This window comes from Eucalyptus grandis, chromosome 1, assembly GCF_016545825.1.
Source record: "Eucalyptus grandis isolate ANBG69807.140 chromosome 1, ASM1654582v1, whole genome shotgun sequence".
Classification (NCBI taxonomy): Eukaryota; Viridiplantae; Streptophyta; class Magnoliopsida; order Myrtales; family Myrtaceae; genus Eucalyptus; species Eucalyptus grandis.
In genome coordinates, this window is record NC_052612.1 from 50,887,133 (window position 1) to 50,904,003 (window position 16,871).

Here is a 16,871-nt window from a genome sequence, read left to right on the forward strand (position 1 = left end):
ATTCAGATTTTCATTCTAACCAGAAGCTGACTTGGTCATGTGGTTCAATCAGAAGATCGACGGCTCGGATGAGGTTGCAGTGGAAAAGAAACTCAGAGCCTCCGACGGGAAATTACAAGAACATCATCGACAAACACAAACAGGTTAGTAGATTTAGCAAGAAGTTCGGATGTTTCTTAGATCTAGCACATTGTAAATAATCACTATGTCCGTTCTTTTCGACAGCCAAGAGGCAGCCGATGGTGTTGGCTTTACCTGCTCTCCCAAAGCGACGGGCAAGGTATAAGGGTCTGTGCTCTCGTGAAAGAATCGAAAAAACTCTTAGGCAGATGGCGAAGTCACACAGAGAGTCGAAAAGAATCTTAGGCGGATGGCGCAGTCACGGAGCCAGATCTCATTGTTTTGAACACCAAAGTGCCGAAGCCGAATGCAGCTGCTGTTCGATTCTCCATGTGTGAAAATCTGTGTTTATTACTTCTGGACATGTTGCGTATTATTAGGGATGACTCTGTGATAGGAGTTTTTGTTCATGAAACTTGTGCTTAGCTCGTATTATAGCTATGACATGTTGGTTATATAGGTCAATGATGGATAGACATACTACAGAAGGGCTTGTAGTGGGCATTAGTCCTCCCACATTTGAAGTTCTTTTCTGTGAATAACAAATGAATTTTACTCATCAAAAGTTGCTTCTCAATTCACTCATCGAGCCTAAATTGTAGAGAGAAGAGCAGTTATTAATGGGAAGAAAGATGTGCAGTTGGATGCAAGGGAACTGCTGCTTTTTGCTCTGTTTTAGGCCGCTCCTGGAACGTAGTCTTATAAATTTCCACATCTCTGCAACCCATCAAACGCAAAGAGGATTTCGATGAAGCAAAGCATGAATTTTTGTAGTTATGACTGAATGAAAGAGATTCATCTAATCTAGTTGCCACGCTCGCGAAGCCGTCGCAGTGGTTGAAGGACTCCATGGTTAGCTTCTCGAGGAGATCAGGTTCGTGGCAGATGGATATTGCTCCATTTGAGCTTTCGCGAGTTAATTTGATCCCCTTGGTGTTGGTCGAGCTGGTGCCGTGACCTTGGAAGGGCTTGGACATGTTGGGGTTGTGGAGATCGTTGCTTAGCTCGGCCAAGGCCGCGAGGAGAATCGCCCATGCTCTGGGCATTTCAGGGTTTATCACTCCACAAGCGATTCTATGGGTTTCAGAGTTCGCTTGCCGAGCAGTGGTGCGAAATTGGACATTGCTCGGTCTACTTGATGACAAAGCTCAGTAAGGAAGGGAGGATAGCAGAATTGGGAACAGGTTTTGTAGAAAGTGTACGTAATGAGTGATAAGGAGGAGCAGATGACGCTTGGGAAGAGGACCATTGGACTGTAACTTGGGGTAGGACGCCGACAAGGGTTGGTACTTGAGCTGATCGTAGTAGAGTGTCGGCTCAGGCCAGGGCAAGCGGAGTAGCGCTGCCTCCAGTCGATGCTAGAATTGATGGGATCGTTTAGGCACTTGAGATGCTAGGAGCTTTGATGGGGTAGCAAGCCCAGAATTAAGCCACTGCCGGCGGCTGCTGCTACCGCTGCCATTGCTGTTGCTGCCCCACTTATCGAAGTTCCACCTAGGAACGTGGTTGTTCGGAGAGAGGCCGATGCACACGCTCGTGGAGCAGTTCTTGAAATTGAACCTGCCGAGGTTCACTTGGGTGCAGGAGATCTCGAGGCTGCAACCCTATGGATACAAAACTTAGAGAAGGTCTTTGCACTACCGATGTGCAATGAGGAGGAGAAGGTTGTCCTAGTAGTATACCAGCTGTGGGGTAACGCGAGTACTTAGTGGAGGGCCACCAGAGGCAGAATAGTTCCTGAAGGCGTGGTCTCGGTGTGGAAAGCTTTTCTTGAAGCCTTTAACGGCAAATATTTTTCTGACAGCGCTCAAGAACAAAAGATGGAGAATTTCAGCACCTTTGTCAAGGGATGCTAATAGTAGATTAGTATGAGGCCAAATTTGTGGAGCTGTCGTAGTACGCTCCTAGGCTCGGGGTGGAAGATCTTGAAGATAGAGCTCGAAGGTTCTGGAACGACCTTCGATCGGAGCTGAAGAATCTGCTGGTGCCATTTGACTTGAAAGATTACAATGAGCTATATGGTCGGGCTCGGTTGATAGAGGAATCTGAATGAACAAGCCGCTGCATCCTGGATCGCGGTTTGGTTCGAGTAGGGAGGGAAATAGGTTTGGGAAGAAAAGGAGGAATGTATCCTATTCCACCTAACAAGAAAGATGGGGTAAGCAAGTCTGCACCGAGCCAGATGGGCATGTGTCGCTTCTATGGAAGATGACACGGATTAGCCCCGTGCCATTCTAGGTTATAAGTGTGGCCAACAGGGTCACTTGGCTAAGAATTGTCCCAGAAGACTGATGGGACCGCAACGGTTGTTGCCACATCGCGACCAATTTTTTCGGGTGTGAACCACCTAGAGTTTGGCTAATGGATTGTTAAGCCTAGACTTAACTCGGGCTCTCCCAAGCCCATACCAATTCGCGACTTAGGTTTGAATTCTTAACATGCATATGGATTTTATTTAGGAGTCGCCACTAATCTATTTTTGGTGGGTCGATTAGAAACCCAAGTAAAATAACGGGAGATTTACTTTACTCCTACGAACCAGAGACTATGGGTACGGGGACTTGGTTACACTAGATTTCTCTAATGCCCTTTCGGTACCTTTCTTTTTATTTTGAAAAATGTTTGGCAAGCAGTTTGGATTGATTTTAATTCCTAACATGTGAGGTGACCATGCATGTGCGCAAACCACCAATTTAACACTCAAGAAAGCAAATGAATAAATTGCAGGACTTACCTCATAGCAACGAAAGCACCTGCGTTGTTAGATTAGAATTCACATCAACAACCCTAGATATGATTTCTAATTAACACGCAATTTCTTTTTTTTTTCTTTTTTTTTCACTTAATTAATGAGAATCATGCTTTATGCAATGCATGTCACTAATTTAACATGAAATGATATGACATGGCAACATGACTTAGCTATATGACCTAAGCGATATGACATAAATAAGCATGTAGTCTATCCTGAAGCATGAGATGGATTTATTCTACAAAATAATTTTTTTTTGTATTTTTCATGAGATTCGAAATTAAAGAAATGCAACACTTAAATATGCAATCTAAATTAATCTAATGACCTAATTCTAATGACGGACAATTTCTAATTAAATGCATCTAACAAAAATCACTAAATGACGTGCATGGTATGAAACTAATTCTATATGAGCGTGCACATGATTTTTATTTTCTAATAAGCATGCAATCTATTTAGGAGAAATTATCTAAACCTATAATATGCAACCTTAACATGCAATGACGTGCAAAGAATGCCCTAATTCTAATCTTTTCCTTTTTTATTATGAAATTCGAAATTAAAACTGCCAAATAATTAAACATGCAATTCAAATTTAAAAAAAGAACTAACATCCTAAATGACTGCATTTTTTGGATTTTTCATATTTTCAAAAAATTGAAATAAATAAATTTCCTATTCTAAACATGCAGGATAACCCTAAAATGATGAATATTCTAAAACAAATCTAATCTAACTCGGATTTTTTCGGATTTTCCTTTCTTTACGGGAGATATCGAAATAAGACATCAAGAGCAGCACGGCAACAAATCAGGCAAGATATCATCCATGTCCATTTTGGAAATAAATTGATACGCATGAGATCGGATTGGCCAATTTTCAAATAAAATCGCGAATCGTATCGGCGTGAGATCGGATTGGCGATTTTCCGTGCGATTGCGAGTCGTATTTCGAGCGTGAAATCGGACTGTCAATCATACGCACGTTGCGAAATTAGGAAATTTCCTAATTCATGTGGGATCAAGAGATATTTCGGATATGACAATATCGATCAAACATTCAAAGAAAGATTGCGATATTACGAATTAGGCAACGAGATATATGAAAATCAAATTGATCGAGAGTCTTACCTAATTCACGATGTCATGCGGGTGACCTCCAAATTCGGATGGATGATGGGTCACGGAAATCACCGTGAGGAAGGCCGGCGATCAGTAGCATGCACGGTTGCTCGGTAATCGTCGGGCGTGTTCCACAAGACTGAGTATTTGGAATTCTGTTTGAGAACTTCAGCTTCTTTTCACTTTGCTATCAAGCTTCACCTTTTGCAAGTTCACATCGTGCGCCCACTATTCTTTCACTCGCAATTTGGTGTCTTTTGTTTGACCAAGTCTCAAGCTCCACTCAATCTCTTGAAGACCTCATCATATCCTCCCTTGGCCGTCCAAAACGTGCGTTGCCGACGATATCTCAATTGCAGTTTTGTAGATAGCCAGGGATGTGCGGACTACGATTGTGAGAGTTACGTAACCTGCAAGGGAAACAAAGAAACAAAACTTGCCAAATCTAAATTGCGAGTCTGACTGGTGGAGCACGTTGAGGCACAGCAAGCTGCCGTCACCAATCGTCGAGCGAGGACTAGACCACCACAAGGAACCGAGAGCAACGGTGCAGTAAGTTGTTTGCATTACTGGACCTCACGATGACTAAGCGGGCTACCGAGAAGTTGCTGTATTTTCACCAAAAATCTGCATGTAGATGGTAAAACATTGTATAAACATGACCGACTATCGTGAAAGCTCGTTGGCTGGCCGCAAAGAAAACATCAAACTTGCGAGATAACTTGTAATCGTCAAGAGCAAAATTGATATTGCAAGGGAACCGAGAAAGTTTCACTCTTTGGGCGCCAGGTTGGGCAAAAGTGTTATAGACGCAAGGCTCGGCTGACCCATAAGGCGTAAGGGACTGGTCGTCGTTAGATGGACCGCTCCGTGATGATTGGGCGGCGGATCTAGAGTGGGGCTAGGAACCGGGAAGCTCGCCAAGTTGCGGCGATGGTGATGAGCTCTCGGAATGCCGATGAGGATTCCCTGGACTTGATCGCGGGTCCGGCACGAAGAAAGGCTCGGTTGCCTTTCTTTCTCTTGACTTGAATCCGTAGCCTCCTTTTGGCTTTTCCTTCGTATTGTGGCCGGGAAAAGCTTCAATTAGTTGAACTTGACGGTGAGTGGGTGTCGACTAGATCGGCAAACCACACTCACGAGAGCCGCCACCAATGTCACGCGCATCACCGTCTTCAGTTATGAAGGGCTCCTGCCATCTTTCGGGCTCTCGCCATCTTTCTCCCCGCTACCCCTCACGTATATCGCTCTCCCTCGTGTGGCCGAGTGTTTGCACATATGTGGCCTCCTCTAAACCCTACGCATCTAATCTATTTATAGGCCATGAGTTAGGGTTTTAATTTCTTTCCAAATTCATATCCATGAAAATTCCTTTTTCCGAACGCAATATCACTTCTTATTTTCCACACCTCTTCTAGATTTCCTTTGCAAAAAATGAATATTGTCTATTGATTTTTTCAAAATTGCAATAGGAGTTTTTTTTTCAAATATGGGCTTAGGCTAAATTGCTCTCTTCGTAGACTTAGTCCGACTTGTCAGCTTAAAGTTCAAAACCACAAAATCAAAAAATAATTTTGGAACAAAAACGCACACAAACGCGTTTCTGTTCCTTTTTTGTTCCCAGGAACAAAAAAACAGAAATTTTTGTTCCTGGGAACAGAAATAAGTGGCAGCCAAATGCGCCCTAAGTCACCAATGACTTTAATTAAAAAATATTGACATATTTTAATTTGAAGAATGCACAAAGTAATAGAATCTTTCAATTTGATTTGTCGTGTATCCTTCTCACGCTGCGATACAATAAATGGAGTATTATCCGATTGTTTCTCTCTCTCCCCCAATATGTGCCATTTTCTTTGGTTTCTTTATTTTTCTTTTAAAATTCTTTTCTTTAGTTTCTTTCCACGTCCAACATATCAAATTTCATATAAAACATAAATTGATGTTGAAGCAGATAGTTTTGTAATAGAACCAATTAGTTTATAGATAAATCTATTTTCGTATGTGGGCGTCAAGTTGTTATAAGTTTGGTTCCGTCAAATTTATTGATTTTACTTCATAAAATAATTAAAGCCAAATCAATAAATTAATAGATCAAAAAGTTTTCATTTTCCTAAAGCTGTCTTGGTTTAGTTTAATCTAGAGACTTTGATCTGTCTGAGAACACCTATGTGCTACAAAATGCCTACGTCTTTCTACATTGGTAGAAATTATTAGATATGCCAAAACATAAACATGTTTGTAATCAAGAAGAGTTATTTCTTTGTATAAATAGTTTTCAATTTCAGGCTTGGAACATATGATGCGAATTCTTTCAATACCTGAGGGTCTGCCTAGAAGAACATCTTCCGCCTTATATTTTTTACGTTTTTAAATTTTACGGCTTAGGCATCTTTTGACTTTCTTAATAATTTGAACCATCTAAAGCTTTTACAAGATATTGACAACAGATTGGCGAAGAATTGTTTGATATTTATAGAAATTTGGGAACCCTTTTAAATCTGGACCGAGAAAATTACAAAAATTAAAAAAGGAAATATTTGCACGCGTAAAACCAAAACAAACCTTGTCCAGTTTCCCTCTCCTCCTCAACGTTTGTATCGTATAAGAACCTTAGATAGAGAGACCACGTCAGTGACATGAAGACGAGACGACTCCTGTTCCACCATAACTGAAGTGAGGATTTCTCAGGTTAGTCTTCTTCTACTTCTTGCCAACGTTCCACCAGCATTCCGGACTGAGTTTCTAAACGGGAAAGTCTTGTGGCGTGAAATCTGTTCCAGAAACCAGAGAGATCGTTGCAGTTTCTTGATAGCTTCTTGCGCACCAAGCACTCTGTTCGAAGTCACTGCTACAATGGGGGAGTCACTGGATGACTGGAGGGATTTCTTCAGAACGATGGATACGGAAATTTTTGAATTCATCGACACCGCGATCATGATAGCCGCCTTGGATCGCCCGAGATATTTTCGGCTACAAAGGGAACGCATCGCGAAGCGGCTGTCCTCGGCCATGACGACTCAGAGTCGGCGCCCAGGGTGCGATGATCTGCCTGCGTCGCATGATGGTAGAGATGATTTTATACGCGCAGGTAAAGGAAGCAAAACGATCAAGGACTACAGTAGGGGTGACGTCGAGCGCGATAGGGTGGACATGAACCCGCAAAGCTATCTTGATTGCGGAGGTACTAAGGCATTCAGTGATGAGTTTGACAGACAGTCTCTAGTTGTTCGTGAAGTTCTAAGGATCAAGAAGGTCTTGGACAACAGTCAATGCGAGGTGAATATCCTAGCATGAATTCCATACATCGATTCTCCTGCTTTTCTGCTTCTTGTACATCCTAAGTCCATTGATTTCGAGTTTCTGTAGCTTTTGGGGATAATGCCTTGAAAAGTTGCTTTTTGTTTTGTTCCTCATACAAATATAACCTGGCTCTGTTTTTGGGTATGGCAGTCTGATTCCGCACTGTACGAATCATTGAGAAAACTCCAGTTGATGACTATCTCGATGGATATATTGGAGGTTCGAGTAAATTGCATATCTTTTGTTTAAGTTCTAGAAAGACAATGCCAATAGGCTTCTTTAATTCATCTAATTTCACCGGCTTCTTGCAGAAAACAAAGATTGGGATTACTCTCAATAGTCTCAGGAGGAAAGATGTATCGACACAGATTGCTCGGCTCGCACACAACATCACTATGTATATTTCAGTTCTATCAATTCTCATTCAGTTCGTTGCTTCTTAAAAATCAGACGCTTGCACTTAATGTGTGTATGCGATGATGCTACATGAAGCAATCAAACATGTTTTTCTCAGTAACTGCTTGTTGCAACTTTTCAACCACTTCAAACTTGATTAGTAACTTTGTAGAGGCACCGGATCTTCTGATTAAAGTAGAAACTCCTTCGACCTGCAATGCCTGCTTCTTGCATAATCGAAGCAATGACGCCCTTTTTGCATATTTCTTGTTTGTAGCATAGGATTGGGTGCCTTAGCAACTTCACTTAATTGGAAGCGCAACAGCATGATTATTTTGTGAGGATTTTCTGTCCTTCTCACAAATCGGTACTTTATATTAATGCAGGAGATGGAAGGCCATGGTCGAAGAAATCTGCCGCAGCACAGAGGATAATGCTGGTAATAGCACTGCTAGGCAAACTTTCTTGTAACTTGATTCTTCTTTAGGTGGGACCCCATTGTTAGTTTGGTAATCAGTTGGAAATTCTTATGTGGATCCGTGCAAACTCGGAGAAATGGATTGTGCCGATAGACCGACATCCTTGGTGAAGAACCAGAACATCACACAAGGGTACCAACAGAAACGCCACGAGGAGGCCGGTTCAATTGCTAACAGGAACCAGAGGCCAATAATGGACAAGCACCAAGCCACTGTGAAGCCCCACATGTCCTCAAGCATCAACTCGATGAAAAATCCAGCAAGTGAGGTTGGGACATGGAAGTTCGAGAAAGAAAGAATGCTTCAAAACTCAAAGGGAATCACGGGGTGCAAAAGACTTTTCACCAGTCGACAAGATGTAAGTGCGAAAGCTATTTAAATTCAGATTATCATTCTAACCAGAAGCTGACTTGGTCATGTGGTTCAATCAGAAGATCGACGGCTCAGATGAGGCTGCAGTGGAAAAGAAACTCAGAGCCTCCGACGGGAAATTACAAGAACATCATCGACAAACACAAACAGGTTAGTAGATTTAGCAAGAAGTTCGGATGTTTCTTAGATCCAGCACATTGTAAATAATCACTCTGTCCGTTCTTTTCGACAGCCAAGAGGCAGCCGATGGTGTTGGCTTTACCTGCTCTCCCAAAGCGACGGGCAAGGTATAAGGGTCTGTGCTCTCGTGAAAGAATCCAAAAAACTCTTAGGCAGATGGCGAAGTCACACAGAGAATAAAAAAGAATCTTAGGCAGATGGCGCAGTCACGGAGCTGGATCTCATTGTTTTGAACACTAAAGTTCCGAAGCCGAATGCAGCTGCTGTTCGATTCTCCATGTGTGAAAATCTGTGTTTATTACTTCTGGACATGTTGCGTGTTAGTAGGGATGACTCTGTGATAGGAGTTTTTGTTCATGAAACTTGTGCTTAGCTCGTATTATAGCTATGACATGTTGGTTATATAGGTCAATGATGGATAGACATACTACAGAACGGCTTGTAGTGGGCATTAGTCCTCCCACATTTGAAGTTCTTTCTCTGTGAATAACAAATGAATTTTACTCATCAAAAGTTGCGTCTCAATTCACTCATCGAGCCTAAATTGTAGAGAGAAGAGCAGTTATTAATGGGAAGAAAGATATGCAGTTGGATGCAAGGGAACTGCTGCTTTTGCTCTGTTTTAGGCCGCTCCTGGAACAGAAATTTCCACATCTCTGCAACCCATCAAACGCAAAGAGGATTTCGATGAAGCAAAGCATGAATTTTTGTAGTTATGACTGAATGAAAGAGATTCATCTAATCTAGTTGCCACACTCGCGAAGCCGTCGCAATGGTTGAAGGGACCCCATGGTTAGCTTCTCGGGGAGATCAGGTTCGTGGCAAATGGATATTGCTCCATTTGAGCTTTCGCGAGTTAATTTCATCCCCTTGGTGTTGGTCGAGTTGGTGCCGTGACCTTGGAAGGGCTTCGACATGTTGGGGAGATCAGCTCGGCCAAGGCCGTGAGGAGAATCGCCCCTGCTCTGGGTGTTTACAGGGTTTATCACTCCACAATCGATTACGTGGGTTTCAGAGTTCGCTTGCCGAGCAGTGGTGCAAAATCGGACATTGCTCGGTCTACTTGGCTGATGACGAAGCTTGGTAAGGAAGGGAGGATAGCAAAATTGGGAACAGGTTTTGTAGAAAGTCTACATAATGAGTGATTAGGAGCAAATGACTCCTAGGAAGAGGAGCATTGGACCAGTGACTTGAGGTAGGACGCTGACAAGGGTCGGTAGCTGAAGTGGTCATAGTAGAGTGCCGGCTTAGGCCAACGCAAGCGAGTAGCTCCAGTCGATGCTAGAATTGATGGGATCGTTCGGGTGCTTGAGACGCTAGGAGCTTTGATGGGGCAGCAGGCCCAGAATCAAGCCACCACCACTGTCGCCACCGTTACAGCCGTTGCTACTATTGCCATTGCTGCTGTTGCCGCACCTGCTGAAGTTCTACCTGGGAATGTGGTTATTCGGAGAGAGAGGCCGATGCACAAGCTCATGGAACAGTTCTTGAAACTAAACTCACCGAGGTTCACCGGTGCAGGAGATTTCAAGGCTGCAACCCTCTGGATACAAAACCTATAGAAGGCCTTTCCACTGCTGATATGCAATGAGGAGGAAAAGGTTGTCTTGGTAGTATACCGGCTGCAGGGTAACGCGAGTACTTGGTGGAGGGCCACTAGAGGCAGAATGGTTCTTGAAGGCATGGTTTTGGCGTGGAACACCTTTCTCGAAGCCTTTAATAGCAAATATTTTTTTGATGGCACTCGAGAACAAAAGATTGAGGAATTTCAGTGCCTCTGTCAAGGGATGGTGACAATAGATTAGTATGAGGCCAAATTTCGAAGCTATCGTAGTACACTTCTAGACTAGTGGAAGATCCTGAAGATAGAGCTCGAAGGTTTAGGAACGATCTCCGACCGGAGCTGAAGAATCCGCTGGTGTCATTCGACCTAAAAGATTACAACGAGCTATATGGTCGGGCCCAGTTGATAGAGAGGAATCTGAACGAACAAGTCGTTGCATCTGGATTGCGGTTTGGTTCGAATAGGGAGGGAAATAGGTTTGGGAAGAAACCTATGATAGGAGGAAGGAATCCTGTTCCACCTAACAGGAAAGATGGGGTAGGCAAGTTTGTATCGAGCCAGATGGGCGTGTGTCGCTTCTACGGATACGACACAGATCAACCCTGTGCCATTCTAGGCCAGGTGCTTGTTATAAGTGTGGCCAATAGGGTCACTTGGCCAATAATTGTCCCAAAAGACCGATGGGACCGCAACAGTTGCCGCCACCGCCACCGATGGGTCAGAATAAGCGGTTTGCGCCACAGAACGCACCACAGGGTGGACTGAATAGGACCCTAGCTCAAGAAAGGGGGTACGCTGTCACTAGAAGGTAAGTTGAGGACTTGCTTGATGTGATCACAAGTACGGTATCGTTAAACGACCATGCTGCTTATGCTTTATTTGACCCTAGTGCAACGCATTCATTTATAGCTGAGCAATTTGTCAAGCTGGTAGGATTGAATCCTGAATCGTTGGAGTTAGTGGTTAGTATATCTACATCGTTAAAGGATAATGTGTTGTTTACGATGGACCATTTTGGTTGCAAGTTAGTGATTGGTGAGCGAGAGATGAGGATATATATATATATATATATATATATATATATATATATATATATATATATATGATAGTCCTAGCCATGTATGATTTCTATGTAAATAATTGGCATGGACTGGCTCACCAAGCAATGAGTTAAGATGGATTACTATTGTAAAGCGATTCGGTTTAACCCGTTAGTGGGTGAAAGTTTCGAGTTTATTGGGAGTCGATGAGGAGTCTCGATTACCTTAATCTCGTTGCTTGAGGCAACCCGTTTGTTAGATGAGGGTTATTAGGGTTACTTGGCGACTGTCGTGGATACGACATTTGAGGAGCTGAAGATCGAAGATATTGCAGTGGTTCAGGAGTTTCTAGATGTGTTTCCAAAAGAATTGCCAGGTTTGCCACCGGAAAGAGAGATTGAGTTCGTGATTGAATTGGCCCCGGGACAGAGCCAATCTCTAAGGCTCCTTATCGGATGGTGTTGTTTGAGTTGAAAGAATTGAATGTGTAGATGCATGAGTTATTGGATAAGGGATTCATACGTCCTAGTGCGTCACTTTGGGAAGCACCAATTCTATTCGTGAAGAAGAAAGATAGTTCGTTGTGCTTGTGCATCGACTATCGTCAACTCAATCAAGTGATGATCAAGAACAAGTACCCACTATCGGGGATCGACGCTATTTCTTGGAAGTGTTCCCGGGAACAAGAAACAAGTTTTTATTTTTATTTTTACTTCTTGTTTCTTTTTTAAATCTGTTTCCGAGAACAAAAGTGTAAACAAACGCGTTTCTGTTCTTTCTTTTTCCCCCTGGAACAAAAGAACCAAAATTTTTGTTTCGGAGAATAGAAACAAAAATAAACAAACACCCCTTAATCTCTTTGAGAGATAATGATAAATCATTGATAACTCAAATTCAGAAATATTGACATCTTTTAATTTAAAGAATGCAAAATTAATAGAATCTTTAAATTTGATTTGTCATGTATTCTTCACACATCACGGTATAATGAATGGAGTATTATAACTATTATGACTACACTACATTAGGATATTAAAAATGTTATTATCTCTAATGATATTGTCTAATTGTTTAGTTTCTCTCTCCAATGTGTGCGAATACTCTTTTCTTCGGTTTCTTTTGCTTTTTTTTTTTTTATTTAAAAAAACTATTTTCTTTAGTTTCTTTCCACATCCAAGCTATCCCATTTAATATAAAACATAATGGCCAGTACATAAATTGATGTTAAATCAAATAGTATTGTAATGGTACTACTCAGTTTACAAATGAATCCAGTAGTTTTTTGTTTGCAGATATCTAGTTATCAGTTTGGCTCAACCAAATTTATTGATTTTTACATTGTAAAACAAATAAGCCAAATAACTTTCTTTTTTGGCAAATTAAGTTACAAAGCCCTATTAATAAGGTTCAATTTCAATATAAATTGGTTATACTTAATCTCTTCGAGAGATGACAATAAGTCACCAATGAATTTAATTCAAAAATATTATTTTTTGTAAGTTTAATTCAAAAATATTGACATCTTTTAATTTGAAGAATGCAAAGAGTAAAAGAATCTTTCAATTTGATTTGTCGTGTATCCTTCTCGCGCTGCGATACAATGAATGGAGTATTATCTTATTGTTTTCTCTCTCGCTCCCCCATGTGTGCCCTTTTCTTTGGTTTCTTTATTTTTCTTTTTAAATTCCTTTCTTTAGTTTCTTTCCATGTCCAACATATCGAATTTCATATAAAACATAAATTGATGTTGAAGCAGATAGTTTTGTAATAGAACTAATTAGTTTATAGATGAATCTATTTTCGTTTGTGGATATCAAGTTGGTATCAGTTTGGTTCCATCAAATTTATTGATTTTACTGTTGGAGGTTTGTTTGTTAAAACAAACGAGTGTTTTCTTTGTCCCACATAGGAAAAGTGGGAGGGAGTGGTCTAATTTAAAAGTACAGGTTTTCTTTATGTACTTAAAGAATGATTGGGTGAGGTTAGACCCCACTATATCCGCGTGCGGGTGTGCGATTAGCACTTGGCACCGCCTGTGCGCCCGCGGTTTAATTAACACTAATTCCTTTGTTATTTATTTTAATTTTTTATTTCTTTGTTATTAATTTTTTAGTAAATTCAAAGGTTGTCTCTTATTTTGAGGATTTCGGAAATAAAATATATAAAATGAAAATTCGAAATTAAAAATAAAATTAATTCTTCGAATTTTGTTTGTGTCTTTTCAAGACAACCTTTGGAAAATTACTTATTCGGTTTTTAACTTTTCCAAAGGGTTGCAATTGTTCGTTTTCGACTTCTTCCGAAGAGTCACATTTGTTTATCCGAACAATTTCTAAAGACGTGTTTGTTCGCAATTTTCACGAAGAGTTGCAAGACTATTTCATATATATACTTGTCATTTTTCGGAAATAGATGTGTGGTCATTTTTCAGTCTTCTTCTCTGAAAAACAGTAGCCAATTTTTCGATTGTTTCTTAGAGAGACCCTGGAGAAATACTTGAATTGCTATCTAGTATTCTCATCCAAGACTTTGTTGTTTCCTGGAGGATTTTTGCCGGTGACCATTAGCAACGTAGTGGGGCAAATAAATCCTTAAAGAAAGTGATATCACGCCTCAAAGTCCGAGTTGTTTTACTTGATCCGATTTTATTGTACTACCCAATTTCGAAGCCATATTTTACAACATTTACTTCATAAAATAATTAAAGCCAAATCAATAAATTAAAAGATCAAAAAGCTTTCATTTTCCTGAAGCTTTCTTGGTTTAGTTTAATCTAGACATTTTGATCTCTATGAGAACACCTATGTACTACAAAATGCCTACTTCTTTCTACATTGGTAGAAATTATTAGATAGACCAAAACATAAACATGTTTGTAATCAAGAAGAGTTATTTCTTTGTATAAATAGTTTTCAATTTAAGGCTCGGAACATATCGATGCGAATTCTTCACTTTAAACAATACCTGAGGGTGTGCCTAGAAGAACAACTTCTGCCTTATATTTTTTACGTTTTTTAAATTTTACAGCTTAGACATCTTTTGACTTTCTTAATAATTTGAACCATCTAAAGCTTTTACAAGATATTGACAATAGATTGGCGAAGAATTGTTCGATATTTATAGAAATTTGGGTACCCTTTCAAATCTGGACCGAGAAAATTACAAAAATTAAAAAAGGAAATATTTGCACGCGTAAAACGAAAACAAACCTGGTCCAGTTTCGCTCTCCTACTCAACGTTTGTATCGTATAAGAACCTTAGATAGAGAGACCACATGAGTGACATGAAGATGAGACAACTCCTGTTCCACCATAGCTGAAGTGAGGATTTCTCAGGTTAGTCTTCTTCTACTTCTCGCCGACGTTCCACCAGCATTCCGGACTGAGTTTCTAAACGGGTAAGTCTTGTCGCATGATATCTGTTCCAGAAACCAGAGAGATCGTTGCAGTTTCTTGATAGCTTCTTGCGCACCAAGCACTCTGTTCGAAGTCACTGCTACAATGGGGGAGCCACTGGATGACTGGAGGGATTTCTTCAGAACGATGGATACGGAAATTTTGAATTCATCGACACCGCGATCATGATAGCCGCCTTGGATCGCCCGAGATATTTTCGGCTACAAAGGGAACGTATCGCGGCGGCTGTCCTCGGCCATGACGACTCAGAGTCGGCGCCCAGGGTGCGATGATCCGCCTGCGTCGCATGATGGTAGAGATGATTGCATACGCGCAGGTAAAGGAAGCAAAACGATCAAGGACTACAGTAGGGGTGACGTCGAGCGCGATAGGGTGGACATGAACCCGCAAAGCTATCTTGATTGCGGAGGTACTAAGGCATTCAGTGATGAGTTTGACAGACAGTCTCTAGTTGTTCGTGAAGTTCTAAGGATCAAGAAGGTCTTGGACAACAGTCAATGCGAGGTAAATATCCTAGCATGAATTCCATACATCGATTCTTCTGCTTTTCTGCTTCTTGTACATCCTAAGTCCATTGATTTCGAGTTTCTGTAGCTTTTGGGATAATGCCTTGAAAAGTTGCTTTTTGTTTTGTTCCTTATCCAAATATAACCTGGCTCTGTTTTTGGGTATGGCAGTCTGATTCCGCACTGTACGAATCATTGAGAAAACTCCAGTTGATGACTATCTCGATGGATATATTGGAGGTTCGATTAAATTGCATATCTTTTGTTTAAGTTCTAGAAAGACAATGCCAATAGGCTTCTTTAATTCATTTAATTTCACCGGCTTCTTGCAGAAAACAAAGATTGGGATTACTCTCAATAGTCTCAGGAGGAAAGATGTATCGACACAGATTGCTCGGCTCGCACACAACATCACTATGTATATTTCAGTTCTATCAATTCTCATTCAGTTTGTACTTCTTAAAAATCAGACGCTTGCACTTAATGTGTGTGTGTGATGCTACATGAAGCAATCAAACATGTTTTTCTCAGTAACTGCTTGTTGCAACTTTTCAACCACTTCAAATTAGTAACTTTGTAGAGGCACTGGATCTTCTTATTAAAGTAGAAACTCCTTCGACCTGCAATGCCTGCTTCTTGCATAATTGAAGCAATGACACCCTTTTTGCATATCTCTTGTTTGTAGCACAGGATTGGGTGCCTTAGCAACTTCACTTAATTGGAAGCGCAACAGCATGATTATTTTGTGAGGATTTTCTGTTCTTCTCACAAATCGGTACTTTAATGCAGGAGATGGAAGGCCATGGTCGAAGAAATCTGCCGCAGCACAGAGGATAATGCTGGTAATAGCACTGCTAGGCAAACTTTCTTGTAACTTGATTGTTCTTTAAGTGGGACCCCATTCTTAGTTTGGTAATCTTGTCAGTTGGAAATTCTTATGTGGATCCTTGCAAACTCGGAGAAATGGATCGTGCTGATAGACCGACATCCTCAGTGAAGAACCAGAACATCACACAACGGTGCCAACAGAAACGCCACGAGGAGGCCGGTTCAATTGCTAACAGGAACCAGAGGCCAAATATGGACAAGCACCAAGCCACTGTGAAGCCCAACACGTCCTCTAGCATCAACTCGAAGAAAAATCCAGCAAGTGAGATTGGGACATGGAAGTTCGAGAAAGAAAGAATGCTTCAAAACTCAAAGGGAATCACGGGGTGCAAAAGACTTTTCACCAGTCGACAAGATGTAAGTGCGAAAGCTATTTAAATTCAGATTTTCATTCTAACCAGAAGCTGACTTGGTCATGTGGTTCAATCAGAAGATCGACGGCTCGGATGAGGTTGCAGTGGAAAAGAAACTCAGAGCCTCCGACGGGAAATTACAAGAACATCATCGACAAACACAAACAGGTTAGTAGATTTAGCAAGAAGTTCGGATGTTTCTTAGATCTAGCACATTGTAAATAATCACTATGTCCGTTCTTTTCGACAGCCAAGAGGCAGCCGATGGTGTTGGCTTTACCTGCTCTCCCAAAGCGACGGGCAAGGTATAAGGGTCTGTGCTCTCGTGAAAGAATCGAAAAACTCTTAGGCAGATGGCGAAGTCACACAGAGAGTCGA

At 41.2% G+C, this 16,871-nt stretch overlaps 1 protein-coding gene across 1 annotated transcript; it reads left to right on the forward strand.

Annotated features, from left to right (window-relative positions):
• The first annotated feature begins 14,983 nt into the window (after positions 1-14,983).
• LOC120287546 lies at positions 14,984-16,518 on the forward strand. The gene is made up of 5 exons (XM_039300382.1): positions 14,984-15,250; positions 15,424-15,492; positions 15,585-15,670; positions 16,042-16,094; positions 16,178-16,518. The coding sequence occupies exons 1-5, from the start codon at positions 14,984-14,986 to the stop codon at positions 16,516-16,518; spliced, it is 816 nt and encodes a 271-aa protein (XP_039156316.1).
• Positions 16,519-16,871: the final 353 nt, after the last annotated feature.

Bases quoted from the DNA above. Each gene is read 5' to 3' on its own strand.
- LOC120287546 (XM_039300382.1), top strand. From the start codon at position 14,984: ATGACGACTCAGAGTCGGCGCCCAGGGTGCGATGATCCGCCTGCGTCG. The intron at 15,493-15,584 runs GTTCGATTAAAT...GGCTTCTTGCAG, and splicing joins TCTCGATGGATATATTGGAG to AAAACAAAGATTGGGATTAC. The intron at 15,671-16,041 runs GTATATTTCAGT...ACTTTAATGCAG, and splicing joins CTCGCACACAACATCACTAT to GAGATGGAAGGCCATGGTCG.